Genomic DNA, 14,709 nt, shown 5'->3' on the forward strand with positions numbered 1-14,709 from the left:
GCGCGCCGTAGAATCTCCACGTGCAAAGTAAACACTTGGCAGCGTTGTAAAGATGCGGTGAAGAGACTCGGGGGGTGAGGGCGGGGAGCGTGACGCAGGAGCGTTTGGTGTTCACGCTCGCTCGCTCGCGGATGTCTCGTTGGGGGTGAAAACGCAAATCTGAGCGACTGGCGAAAGGTGCCGTCTTCAAACGCACCGCTGTCCGGAGCGCACGAACGACGAGAACGATCGCGTTACCATAATTTATTTATTTATTATAAATATATTACACGACACCCACCAATTCCACCAATTTCACGACGATGATGATGACGGTGATTCATGATGATTGATAATGATGATTCATGATGATGACGGTGATTCATGATGATGATGACGGTAATTAAAAACCAACGAGACAGAGAATTGAAAGGAACCGTCCACAGTGAAGTTCATAGTTTGTATTCATCCTCGAGGAATCCGATGAGCTATGAAGTCAGTAGGGGCGGTTCATTGATTCAGTAGGGGCGGGTGAGAAATGTAATACGTCTCCACAGCGCTTGTGAGACCGCGCTAAATATCAAACGTGATGAACAGGTGAATTCACCTACAGCTATCAGCCTGAACAGTTCACGTAACGCTGAATGTGCTACGGAGACTCTCACCACCAATACCGCGATTCTTGATCTCACAATGTACGTGTTGCCGATAACGGGTGATTCGCATAACTGTGACATAGTCGATAATGTCTGCTCGCTTTTGTGGAGTTTATGATTGGGAGCAATGGGCCACGCAGGCGTGGCTGGAGTTCGATGTAACGAGGCAGTGCGAGCGCGTGGGGGAATTCCGTTTTGTGGTTGAACACAACCGAGGATGGCGTTCACGGATGGCTTCGTGTAATCTGACGAGCCCCGATGGTTTTACCCTTCACGGACACCCACCCTGGGCCACAAAAGCGTCAGCGAACGATGGGATACTTGTGTTGAGACGCGCCCAACATGTTGGCGACGTTCCCGTGGATGAATCTCGAACACGGTCCCGTCGTGGTGAGCGCGTGGGCTTTGACAGGACACGCGGTTAGACGGGACGATGTAGCCGATGGTCAAGAATAGTAACGGAGTGGAATGGAATGTTTCCAGGAGAGTGTACATCCTGGGGAGGGGAGATGGAGCGATGCAATCAGCACGAGCTGGGCGGATCACGGGCGGTTGGTCGCGGCTTGGGTATTGCCCTCATCCAGCAGTGGATTGGCCGTGGCTGATCATCACATTAACAAAATAAATCCGTTTCAAAGACGACTTATCGTGGGGCCGTCGTTGACTTCACGAGCACTTTTCTCACCGTAGACTCTCACGAGTGACCGCAGCAATCCGAGTTGACTCATTTTATTCAACGATGGACACATTTCTTGAACGATATAAAAAAACTCCCCCTCCACAACTATAAAACTTGATAAACCATTTCCCACTTGTCTATAAAGTGCAAATAACTTCCATCCACAAAAGTTTCAACCAAACGATCTGAACGCAGAGTATTCAACAACAAATCACGCGGCTGTCAAAAGCAGCTCCCTGCAACAACAAAAACAACATCAGTGCAGAGTGGTTGCTCTGTCTTCACTGGGATGGAACAGAGCTCGTGGTGGACATTCCACGTTACTATGGCAGGCGCCAGGCCACGTGTGAAGGTCGGGGACGCACGTTGTTTTAAGACAACCAATGCGAGCTTCATTAGGACACTTCCCAGTGCAGTTTGCATTGTCTCTCATTTGCACGCAGAAAAACAATTCACTTTGTTCGTGTCCCACTATCAACAACATCCTGAACAGGTTTTTTTTCATGTGTGTCCTGCACACCGACATTTGCGGGTTCTCAAGTTGTTGTTTCAGTGGTTTCCCAAAACATAATGTTCCTCGTTTATAGATGCCAGGGGATGTTAGAGCCCTCCGCGAGAACGCAGCCCCACTCGCTTACGATTCACATCCGCGTTGTGCCTCTACTGAGCCACCTGCAGGAGCCATCGCAGTCACCAACTGCAACGAGGGGGGGGGGGGTCAGATGGACCCCCCGCCCCACCCAGTGTCAGATGAAGCTAGTGCGGGCCCTGTAACATATGTTATAAAGGTGCCCTAAATAAATAAATAAAACACATGAATATTCAAACACAAATTTGTAACTTGCATAGTAAAGTAATTGTATTTTTTAAAGTTACAGCCAGATAATAACGACAAATCGCAGACCTTAAACACCCAGTCGTTCATAAAAGTTAAAGGCAGTCTAGTACTATAGTAATAGAGCAAGTGCAGAATCACTGAACCGGAATTCATAGCTTGAAAGCATTTAGCGTGGGGGACTTGAAAGTGCGGGGCCCGTAGCTACTACATATGTAGTCGTGTCGCGAAAGTTGGGGGTCCCACTGGTATGTTTGCACACAGCGTTGAAATGCGGTGTTTCTTCTGGAAGGCTTTGCCGTTTTTTCCTGGATTTTTCTGTTGCGTGTAGTCACTTTAAGATGTTTCTTGTTCATGTTTTTGTTTGTTGCGGTTGCACCCGAGTCAAGAGCCGCATGGCTCACAGAGTTATACCTAATAAATGAAACTGAAATAAATAAATGAAACTGAAAACGTGGATCAACAGCAGCAGAAAAAAAAAAGATTACAAACCAAACCCATCCCGATCGAATATCTTACAGACGGCAGAATATTGAATTTGACCTTTTTGTTGTTTTTCTTGGTGTTGTTGTTGTAATCAACGTTGAATATCGTTGCCTACGCGGCCAGAGCCTCTTCACTCGAATCCCTGGGGATGTATTTCCCGGGGACGAGTCCCAAGGATGAACACCTGCCTGTGTGAAGCGGCGCTCCCAGGAAACTCGGTGAACATCGTGACAGCGGATCAACTCGACGCGCTCACCGCGAACACTCACGGCCCCGACCCGAACCCACGCATTTAAACAAATTGAAATCTATTCCTGTAAATGGCAGCGATACGTTGAGATGTTCTTGTCGACGATAGGGCGTCAGCAAGGAGAGAGTTCGTGTGGTGTCGCTGATACCCCTCCTCCTCCTCCTTCTCTGTTGCAGGAACGCAGCCTCCACTGGTTTACGTGGCCTGCAGTTTAGATGGCATGGCCACAATCTCACAGCTGAGGCTTGTCTTTAATGCATCTCTACGTGTCTCTGTGTATCTCTATGAGTCTCTGTGTATCTCTGTGAACCTCTGTGTATCTCTATGGGTCTCTGTGTATCTTTGTCTCGATGTATCTCTATGAGTCTCTACGTATCTCTGAGTAGCTGTGTATCTCTGTCTCTATGTATCTCGATTGGTCTTTGTCTCTATGCATCTCTATGGGTCTGTGTGTATTTCTATGCGTCCCTGTGTATCTCTATGAGGAGTCTCGATGAGTCTCTACGAGTTTCCTGTGTGGGGCCACACTGTGAGCCGCATGGCCACAGTCGCACCGCTTTCTGGATTTCGTCTTCAATTCTCCATTCTAGATTTGAAGTTTTCGTGACTGCAAGGATCTATACTCGTTGGTTCTTTCGGTAAAGTCACGTAGATGAAAAATAAAAATAAAAAAATGAAAATAACTAAATTAAATCACGACGTTTCGGATGCAATACAAGCTTCCGTCATCAGGTGCAACAGCCACAGCACAATTACTGTGAGTAATTGCTGAGTAATTACTGTAATTACTGTGAGTAATTTTGCTGTGGCTGTTCCACCTGATGACGGAAGCTTGTGTTGCCTCCGAAACGTCGTGATTTAATTTAGTTATTTTCATTTATTATATTTTTTATTTTTCATCTACGTGACTTTACCGAAAGAACCAAAGAGTAATTATCCATTCGTGAAGGAGATGTATGCGGTTCGGCCCTGCTGTTGATGTTCGGACATGGTTGAAGGTTTGACCACCAGCACCACCGGTGTCTTCGAAGAGGAGGAAGAGGAGGAATGCCGAAGCCATATCCCATATCCCTACTTGTTTGGGTAACGCGTGCTTCTCACAGTGTCTAAGGCACTCACGCCCAATACATCTAAAAGGCCTCTTGCTAAAAAAACACGAATTCCGCGACACATTTGACCACACGCGGAACACATCTCTCACTCGGCTAAAATCACGTACAATAACGCCTGTTATGCAGCAGTAAGTGTAAACTGTTGTCGCCTTGACGAAGGGAAATTAAAACGTTCCCGTTCCGCGGCATTCGTGTCCAATGTCTGCGTGGACGGTGGCAGTCACAGCACGCCACTTGCTGATGCAATAAACCCGCAGCGAGCGATGTGAAGCCGTGTCTGGGCACACATATGCGCGTGCTCCAGCCACCAACAGATGCTCAAGTCTGTATCTGTCTGACAATGATGATGATGTCAACTTGCAACGCGCCGCGGGAAGGCAGGCGCAGCAGTCACCTGCAGTTATCCAAGCTCTACGGTCCTCTACATACATGACGGTGCTATGACGTTGCAAGCCTTGAAATCCACGTGCGATCGCGCTGCATTTTGTCGGGAAAACGGCAATGACCGACATCTGAAAAGAAGAAGTTGCTACGTTTGTACTGCGGTGAGTTCCGTGACCTCTGCCGCGGTTCAGTCGATGTTTGGACGAAGTTGTTTAAGTGTCGGGAACATGTCGTGTCACAGGGCCGGGTGTCCGTGCCACACGCTGTCAGAGGGGCGCTGCGGAAACGTCGTTCACGTCGCCAGGTTTACAGAGTGACGCGGCCCGACCCATAGCAGCGACCAGTAGCAGTGACCCCTTCTTAGCGGCTGTGTTCAACACCCCCAAACTCTACTCATTCTTAGCCGGAAGATCGTGTGCACGACGCCGCCGGAACGCGATGCCGACAGCACCAATCGCAATACAAAAATGATTGGGTGAGCAAAAACAAATAACTTTTAGTTTTCTAAGAAAAAATAATGAAGGCCACCATCTCGTCCGCCGTGCCAACGTGGAAACGGTGCGATGGGCGCGATGATGGCCCTTCGTGACTCTTGAATGGACGGCGCATCAACTGGGCGCAGGCATTTGTTTGCGAGGTCATTTGTTTGCGAGGTCAGCGTTGAGTAGCAATCTGCGGGAAAAACTCGGTCTCAAAGCTGCCCACACTCTCACGTCCCCTGAAAGGACAATGGGCACGGTGTTCGCAATTGCACTCCCAGCCGCCACGAAACCTGTGCGGGGCTCACACAGACACGGGTTTATCAACTCGCGCTCGCCACCCTTGCTTAAATTTTTGCGCCACCATTCCGTGCCGTAAATCGGTGAGCCGATCTGACCCGGTAGTTGTGATGCCGTTTCAGCATCGGTTCCTTTTCGTCTCTCCCGTGGAGAACGTGGCAACCACTACGGGGGATAACGTTTAACCTATTACATACAACTAAGGTGTCGGACGCGAAAGACTTTGACCCTTGCACGCGCGATTCGATGCTAGCATCGTCAGATGAAGGAGTGATTGCACACCCCCTGCTAATGACGCAGTACCAGTTAGTGACCATTTATTTGGAAAAAGTATTTGAAATGCAAAAATAAATAAACGATAAAAGTCAACCATTTTGGCAACACGAAAAACCATTTAAAATCATTTAAACGCTTCATCACAACTTTTGGAGAGGGGTGGTGCAGTGCTTAGCATTCTGCACTATGATCCCAAATACCCTTAGTTTGATTTTCTAGTCAAGGAAGGAAGGCCATCATCGTCATTGTCATCACGCCGTATCGCCAAGCCAACGACTTCGCCGACAGCGCCGCCACCATCCGAAGCAGGCACCCGAAGCCCCTGGGGGCACCGTCAGAGGAGAGAAGGCGACACGCGGTACAGCGAGGGGAAGGGGATCGACCGGGCGCCCATCGTGCTGCTCTCCGCCCCGTCCGGTCTTGCCAGGGAGCCGCCTTCCGGCATGTACACGTAGTCTCGGGGGAACTCGATGCAGCTTTCGCCGGCGGCCACCAGAGCGACGACGGGCAGCGCCGCTCCGCCTGCGGGATTGTCGCCCCCGTCTCCGGAGGCCGAGCGATTGCCGCTCGCCAACGGCCGACGCCTGCCGGCGCCCGCGAGCTCGTTCGATTCCGGCCCATCGAGGGTTGGCACCGCGCCGTCCGCGAGCGCCTCGGAGGGGAAAGCCGAGTCCCCGCCAGCGTCTGGGCGGCCGCCGCCGGGTGCGGTCGGCGTCGCGTGCGGACCGCTGATGACATCGACGGCGTTCCGGAAGAGCGGACTTCCGATGTCGGCGCATGGGCCGCCGGCGGTTCCCATCGCGCCGGAGATCTGGGCGAAAACGTCGAGGTGTGGAAGAAGAGTGTCGAAGTCCGCGCCGGCGTTTGCGGCCCCGCCGGCGCCGTTGCCGACCCACGTGATTTCCGCTGCCGGACGGATCGGCGGCTTGGAGTCGGCGATGTCGGCGCGGCATCGCGTCTCCACCGTGGCTGCCTCTGAACTCGCTCCCAGGCGGACGCAGCCGCCGTTGAGCTCGGTGGTGACGTCACAGACGGGAGGCTCCGGGGGGCACCGCTCGGCGACCGTGCGACAGAACGCCGGCGCCCCCGGCGGGATCGCCTCTTCCGCCTCCCGGCCGGGACCCGCGCCTGGCGAGACGTCTCCCTCCAAGATGAAAGCGTTATCGCCGTCGTCCGGCGCTCGCGCGTCGTCCGTGATGGGCGGGCGTGGCGTGGCGACGTCTGGCACGCCACAGACGCCGCTGCTCGGGAAGGCGGTTGCGACGCCCGAGTCGGAGCCGCGGTCGCAATCTGAAACCGCGTCGACGGCGTCGCACGGCGGTTCAACGACCGCGCCGTCGGCTGCGCTCGCTTCCGGCGCGTCCGCTTCGCCGTCGAAAGCGAAATCCGGCATTTCGACCGGATATCCGTCGACGGCGTCGATTCCATAAGTGTTTTCTATGATGTAGATGGGCGAGGAGTTGGTGCGCTCATCGGGCGAGTCCACGCACAGAGCCTCCACTCGGCCTTCCAGCGTACTCCGTGACGCGTCCGAGCATGGCGGACCTCTCGCACGATCGGTTTTCAACGCAGGCGGTGCGGGGCGAGCGACGGCCCTCCTCCTCTTCCTGCGATGAGCTCCCCTCTCTGCGCCCTTCTTCTTCTTCTTTGGTTTACCACGTGGCCGTATCCCCACCCTGCAGATCACGCGCACGCTGGCGCTTCCCGAGAAACCCTCTATGCCCGCCGGGCCGCCCTGCCGCTCGTCGCCCGTCGGGACTTGGGCGACGACGCCACCGGAGGTCGCGACGGCGGTTTCGTCAGACTCCTCCATAAAGAGGCGCCTCACCTCCTCGGGCCGCACGCTCCTGCCGAACAGCTCCCTCACCAGCGAGGTGTCGCGGACCTCTGGCTCTTCCTTCCTCGCCACCTGCGTGGCCACCCTTGGGCAATCGGTGCGGGGAATCGCGGCGAAACCCGGCGCCGGAGCGACCCAGCTCGCGTTGAGGCGCGCGTACCGCCGCTCGACCCGCTCCAGTTGGCCCGGCCACAGGCCGCGCAGCTGCCCGCAGCGGAGGAGGTCGGCATCCCGCTGGCCCCAGGCGGGGCCTCCCGCGGGCGGGCTCCGCCCTCCGCCCGGCCCGGCGTCCGAGCCGAACAGCGAAGCGGCGAACGGGCACTCGATGACAAGGCGGGACGCGGGCGCCGTGGCGGCGGCGGCTTCACGGCCGGCCGCCCGTGTCCCGTGCGGCCCCGCGGAGCGGTCGCGGGCATCCGCCCGGCATGCTGTACGCCGGTGGCCGCGAGAGCGGTCGGCGCACTCCTTTTGAACGTGCCGTCGAACTTCGGCCCTCTTCGACGCGGGCGTGCCGACGATGCCCGACGCCGCCCTCCGCCCGGCGATCGCCGCCGCCCTCCGGTTGCCGCGCTCCTCCCTGGTCGACGTGGACGAGTCGCGGGCAGCGGGGGCGGACGCTCGCACGGGTGCGGCGGTGCCGGAATTTCGGCGCCGCGGGGCGGGGGCCTCCGCCGACACCGACGGTTCGATCGGCCCCATGTCCCGCCAACACCCGTCGGCCCGGTCGTCAGCCCAATCCCTCGACGGGCCGCCTCCGCCATCGCGAGGGCCGTAGCGCTTCCTCCGAGACCGCCCACCAGCACCGGTTAAGGTGGCGGCGAGCTCCAAGCCGCGGCTGCCGGCAGGCGGCGCCCGACGTCGCGCGGGTCCGGAGGATTCACCCTCGCGGGCGCCAGGCCCCGGCCCAGCGGGGGACGTGTGCTGGAGGACGCGTGCCGGAACCGTGGGCATCTCATCGCCGTCGTCAGGCTCTTGCTTTATTCTCTGTTTGAGTGGCGGCTCGTCGGAGTAAAGGACGTTGTCGTCTTCGTCGATTTCCAGCTCGTTGAGGCAGTCCGCAACGCAGATCTCGCTCTTCATCACGGCGTGTCCCCCCACGTTTGGGTGCTTTTCATCGACGTTTCCTTCCAGCCCGTGACTCGCACCTTTCATCGCATTAATTTCCTCTTGCTCAATCAAGGGTAACGGAGGCTTCACATCACCACAACCGTCATCATCGTCGGCAGGCTGAACGGCGTGCGGTGTGCGCGTCGCCTCCCCAGATCCAGACCTCCACCCATCGTCACGTTCGCTCTTCACTCCGTTCAACCGCGATCCCATCCGCTCCTTCAGCGACGCGTTCCGTGGTGCCACGCTCTCGACGTCCGGGCCCTTGCTTGGGTCCCACAGTGCCACCACCAGCCTGTGCCGGCTCGGCAGCCGAGACGGAGACCCCCGCCTCTTGAGCTTGTCGACCGTGGAAAGAATCTTCCTGGGGCCTCCTTTGGATCTCAGCTTCCACGCAGAGTTGGCCGTTGTGCAGCCCTCGACGACAGTGGAGCTGCGCCTGCGCGAAACCAATGAGTCTATGTTTCTCGTCAGTGTCACGAGGCATTTCTTGGAGAAGTGGGGGGCTGCCATCTTTGCGTGCGTGTGGACAAATTTGGCGACCACGTCCCCCTGAATTCGAAGCTGCTCGCCGACCGCGGCATCGGCTGCCGTGGCCACGGAACCGTGCGGGCGCGTCCGCCTCGCCGCCGGCTTCCAATCGGTCGCCGTGAGTCTCCTGGTCTGCAGCTCCCAGAATTCCTCGTTGCTCACGTGACCCCTGGTGCTCTTCCTGGCCGTGCGGCGGGCGGCCGGCCCCGGCGTCGCCCCGGGCCTCCGTGCCTCCTCCTCCTCCTCAGCGAGCATCTCGTTCACGAAGACTACGTCGCATTCCGTCTGGACGTCGCGCTCGGTGACGGGATACGAGAACGAGCGCCTGAAGGCCGTGTGCGTGCCGGGATGGTCTACGGCCGGCCCGGATGGCTGCGGCTGCCCGTCGTCGTCATCGCCGTCGTCGCCATCGTCGCCGATTCGCCGCCGATGAGCGTGACCGCCTGCGGGTGAATTTTCGTCATCGCTCCACTGTGCCTCCGTCGTTTGGTCGGCATCTGCGGCTCCCTCCGAAGTGGCGGCCGTCGTGATGTTGACGATGGCCAGCCGCGACACGCAGCTCTCTGCCGTGACGTTCTCTTCCGCGGCTGGCACGACAAACGAGCCAGCGGCGTGGAAATCCCCGGCGTGCTGGTCATTGGGAAGTTCGGACGCTTGGCTCCCACTGTGCGTGCCGTCTGAATCTGGATCGATTCTCTTTGAGTCGGCCGCTCCGCTGACCGTAACTTCCCTGCACGCTGCCCCACCATCGGTGCTCGCCTGCTGAAATGCAATCTCATCCGCGGGATGGCACCGATCTTGCCGACCGTCCTGATAAGCATCCCACGTGATAACCTGCTGGCGATCCAGACACGCTTGAAACTCATCCTGATGGAAATCCAAATCCTGATCCTGAACGCAATCGTGACGCGGTTGACTCCCGTCCCGGCCGTCCAGCCGCCGCTCCCGCCGACGGCAATTTGCAAAGTGTTCCGGATCGTCGCGCAGCGTCTCGCGTGCCCGTTCCGGACTGCTGCTCTGGCTCCGGTCGTCGGCTCCCCGGAGCGTGTCCTGCCGCCGGTCCACCGCCGCCTGCGGCCGCGTGTCTCTGCAGCGGCGATCCGGCGCGCTTCCTCCCCGACGAACGTGCCGGAGCCGCTCCCGCTGCCCCCCCCCCCCACGGCGGCGGCGCCAGCGGCGTTGCCCGATCGGCGCGGCCATCTGGCGTCGCACGTGGCACCTCCCGCTCGTAGCGCCGGAGATGCGGCGCGGAGCTCCCGTCCCGCCGAGCTGCGGCCGCCCGCACGAACCCCCGCACCTCGTCCGGAAGCCGCTCGTGTTCTGTCGGCGTCTCCAGCAGGCCGCCCTCCTTGGGGCTCGCCGGGTCGGGCACGCTTGGCGGCAGGCGCGGAGTCGGCAGCGGCGGCTGTTGCAGACCCTGGCGGCACGGCGCGGGCGTGGCGGCCGTGGAGGAGGACGATGAGGACAAGGTGGTTGGGAAGGTCGCCAGCTGGTCGTGGTACGAGCTGCTATTTTCCTTGGTCAGGTCGACGATGCTGATTGGCTGGTATCCAACCTACGCGGGGAATCATTTAGAAGAGAACGGAACCAAAGGTGGCATACAAATGTATGGTGGTATAGCTGCGAATGGTGCCCAGCTTGAACGCGTTGTCTTGCAGTTGATCGATTCGAGGATGAATTTTGATTGTTACGTTTTCAACACTTGCATTCATCACAACATTGAATTCTTGGGATAGAATTATGAAGCTAAATTGCGATAGTTTATTCAATTGCAACGCAATGAATCATTACACAACCCAGTGATGCCACGACTACCTCTACTCATGATGGTGGTCCATGAAGGTGGTGTCAACGGTGACGTCGATGACGACAATCCTGACAATCGTCACGACGACGAAGGATGCACTCAACAGACCCTCCCACAAGACGCCAACTCAGACGCGCGTCGTTTACCTGTGAGCAGCGGTGAGGCGCAGACAGCGAGGGGCCCACTGGAGCCCGTCCCTCGGGCTGCACGGCCCCCCAAGAGGCCCACGGGGGGCCTTCGCACGGCGTCCGCACGACCGCCGTAGTGGCCGCAGTAGTCCGCGGCACCGCCGCCCACGGCGCTCGTGCGGCCGGATCGACACCCGCGCTGTCAGCCAGGGCGAGGGTGATAGCAGCCGCCGGAGGGACGGCCGACGGCATCTCGCAGGCGGCGTTGGACAAGACGCGCGTCCTGGCGATGGCGTCCGGCCGTCCTCGCTGCCCGTCGACGCTCGTGCCTGCCGCTCGGCGCCAGCAGGAGGGGGCCCCGTACGACAGCTCGGACGGCCCTCCGTGGCTGCTGGCGGAGGCGGCGTCCGGGCTGCGAGCGAGGTACGGCCAACGTGCGCCGGAGGGAATAGCCGGGGCGGTGGCGGGGAGTTGAGGATGAGGTAGCAGCCGGGCGTGCGGATGGTGCAGCTGCTGCAGCTGCTGCAGCTGTTGCTGCTGTTGCAGTTGCGTGTGGAAGTGCATTTGGGGCGACGGTTGCGTCGGGGAAGGCCCCACATGCTGGGACTGCACCTGAGTATGTGCGTGCAGTGGAAGTTGTGGCTGCGAGTCTAACTGCGGGTACGGCTGTAGCTGCGATTGATTGCGGGGCTGCGATTGAAAGTCCGCGTGCATCGGCGGATGCAACTGTCGCGAGTGCGGCTGATGCTGGGATTGTGGCTGCGTTTGTAAATCCGGTGGTCGTAAGCGCGGCTGGGAATGCGGGTGCAGGTGTTGCTGTGAATTTAAGTGCGACTGTGAATTCAAGTGTGCTTGTAAATTCGACTGTGACTGCAAATTTGAGTATGTGTGCGAATGTGTGTATGGCAGTGAACTCGAGTGTGCTTGTGAATTGAAGTGCAGTTGGAAATTCAAGTGTGACTCTGAATTTGTGTGTGGCTGCAAATTTGTGTGCAGTTGTGAATTCGAGTGCAGCTGTGAATTTGAGTGCGGTTGTGAAATTGTGTGCAGGTGTGAATTTGTTTGCAGCTGTGAATTTGAGTGCGGTTGTGAATTTGAGTGCAGTTGTGAATTTGAGTGCGGTTGTGAAATTGAGTGTGGTTGCGAATTTGAGTGCATTTGTGAATTTGAGTGTGGTTGTGAATTTGTGTGCAGTTGTGAATTTGTGTGCAGGTGTGAATTTGTTTGCAGTTGTGAATGTGAGTGTGGTTGTGAATTTGAGTGCAGCTGTGAATTTGTGTGCAGTTGTGAATTTGTGTGCAGGTGTGAATTTAAGTGCGATTGTGCATTTGAGTGCAGTTGTGAAATTGAGTGCGGCTGTGAATTTGAGTGCAGCTGTGAATTTGTGTGCAGATGTGAATTTGTTTGCAGCTGTGAACTTGAGTGCGGTTGTGAAATTGAGTGCGGTTGTGAATTTGAGTGCAGCTGTGAATTTGGGTGCAGTTGTGAAATTGAGTGCGGTTGGGAATTTGAGTGCAGTTGTGAATTTGTGTGCAGCTGTGAATTTGTGTGCAGTTGTGAATTTGATTGCGGTTGTGAATTTGAGTGCAGTTGTGAATTTGAGTGCATTTGTGAATTTGAGTACAGTTGTGAATTTGTGTGCAGGTGTGAATTTGAGTGCAGTTGTGAATTTGAGTGTAGCTGTGAATTTGAGTGCCGTTGTGAATTTGAGTGCAGCTGTGAATTTGAGTGCAGCTGTGAATTTGAGTGTGATTGTGAATTTGAGTGCGGTTGTGAATTTGAATGCATTTGTGAATTTGAGTGCAGCTGGGAATTTGTGTGCAGGTGTGAATTTGTTTGCAGTTGTGAATTTGAGTGCAGCTGTGAATTTGAGTGCGGTTGGGAATTTGAGTGTGGTTGTGAATTTGAGTGCAGCTGGGAATTTGTGTGCAGGTGTGAATTTGTTTGCAGTTGTGAATTTGAGTGCAGCTGTGAATTTGAGTGCGGTTGGGAATTTGAGTGTGGTTGTGAATTTGAGTGCAGCTGTGAATTTGAGTGCGGTTGGGAATTTGAGTGTGGTTGTGAATTTGAGTGCAGCTGTGAATTTGAGTGCGGTTGGGAATTTGAGTGTGGTTGTGAATTTGAGTGCAGCTGGGAATTTGTGTGCAGGTGTGAATTTGTTTGCAGTTGTGAATTTGTGTGCAGGTGTGAATTTGAGTGCGGTTGTGAATTTGTGTGCGGCTGTGAATTTGTTTGCAGCTGTGAATTTGTGTGCAGCTGCGAATTTGCGTGCAACTGTGAATTTGCGTGCAGCTGCGAATTTGCCTGCATCTGTGAATTTGTGTGCAACTGCGAATTTGCGTGCAGCTGCGAATTTGCGTGCAGCTGCGAATGTCTTTGCCCCTGTGGAGCTGCCGTCTGCCGAGAGGCCAGCACCGGCAGCGCAAGGGGCAGGGTGGGCGAGCGGTGACGCAGCAGCAGTTGCTGCAGCTGCAGCTGCTGCTGCTGCCGTGCAGGGGCCAGCACCGCTCGCTGGCCCCGGCAGCAGCTGCCACCGCCGTTGGCGTTTGGGTCGCGCGCCGGCCCTTCGGGGACGCGCACTTTGAGGCCGTGGTGGCGCGCGGAGCACAGCCGCGAGAGCACCGCGTGCAGCCGGCCGGGGTGCTGCCCGCCATCGGGCCGTTCCGTGGCGCCGTCATGGTTCCTGCGGGAAGAGGGAGACGGGCGAGCGGCGGGGAGGCGAAACGCCGTCGTCACGCGAGCCGTTGGCCGGTGGTGGCCGCGGTGGCGAACGCGGCGCTTTGGCGACGAGGCGTTGGTGGGTGTGGCGGAGATTTGGGACACGACCGAACAGTGCCGGGGAAGTATAATGGGCTTGCGTCCACCATTCCTGACCGGCATTTTAGGCTTGCTGCATTCTTCCAGTCAGTGAGCTGAACCGCCTGGTTTTTGGGTTCGCAGATTTTTTTTTTTAAAAAGGTTTGGTTCTGGTTAACTGCGCCATATGTGCGGGTCTACGGGTTTGGCACATCTTAGAGGGTCACACCTTTTATTTGCCTTAAAAAGGAATGTCCGTTGAACGACAATGACGCTGAAACGAGCAAGCTGGAAGTTATTCAAGGCACCTGACATTCTGGTCTCATCACAGGGTTTGAACCCAGAATCCCAGCGGTGCCAACGCAGTTCCTCCGACATTATGGGTAGGGTGGGTGGCCTGTGATCCAGCACTGTGGAGGCGTGGGTTGGTGGATCACTGCACGGATGTCGTAAAACTCCCTTCTCGTGCGCGTCGAGGGTGCGCCAGACCCTGGCCCGCCAGGAGAAGGCAGCATAGCGAGTGGACTACTCGCCAGGGGGATAGAGCGTTGCCCCCTCGCTCGCGCATGCGTGTGTGCGCGTGTGCGCGCAGGTGTGTGCGTGTGTGTGTACACGTGTGCGTGCGTGTGTGTACACGTGTGTGTGCGTGTGTGTACACGTGTGTGTGCGTGTGTGCGCGTGTGTGTGCGTGTGTGTACGCGTGTGCGTGTGTGTGCGTGTGTGTACGTGTGTGCGCGTGTGTGCGCGTGTGTGTACGTGTGTGGGTTCTCTCCGGGCGCTCCGGTTTCCTCCCACGTGTATATACGGCAACTCACTCATCGGTTGAAAAACTCCTTATAATAAAAACTCCTTATAATAAAAAGCCAACGTAGCGGCGCCGGCAGGACCCTCCTGCAGAGTCCCACGACTCAGTTATGGGCTCCGCTGGATGGACGGAGCAAGGCTGATCACATCCGAACATTTGTTATCGTCGCACTCGTCTAGGTCCCGTGCATCACGGACGCGCGCTGATTGCGCGTCGTTAGCTCGTTGTAATAACATTGTTATGAGCCCCCCCCCCCAACCCC

The 14,709-nt window shown here is 56.8% G+C and overlaps 1 protein-coding gene across 1 annotated transcript in view; it reads right to left on the bottom strand.

Annotated features, from left to right (window-relative positions):
• Nucleotides 1-11,496: 11,496 nt before the first annotated feature.
• LOC144717484 (uncharacterized) overlaps nucleotides 11,497-14,709 on the bottom strand; it is a 31,798-nt gene continuing 28,585 nt past the window's right edge. The window contains exons 5-6 of the mRNA XM_078592854.1: nucleotides 13,227-13,529; nucleotides 11,497-11,638 (exon numbers count right to left, since the gene is read on the bottom strand). Of these exons, the coding sequence (XP_078448980.1) occupies nucleotides 11,497-11,638; nucleotides 13,227-13,529 (445 nt within the window). The remainder of the gene's footprint in view (nucleotides 11,639-13,226; nucleotides 13,530-14,709) is intronic.

This window comes from Lampetra planeri, chromosome 4 (assembly GCF_965212315.1).
Source record: "Lampetra planeri chromosome 4, kcLamPlan1.2.h2, whole genome shotgun sequence".
Lineage (NCBI taxonomy): Eukaryota > Metazoa > Chordata > Hyperoartia > Petromyzontiformes > Petromyzontidae > Lampetra > Lampetra planeri.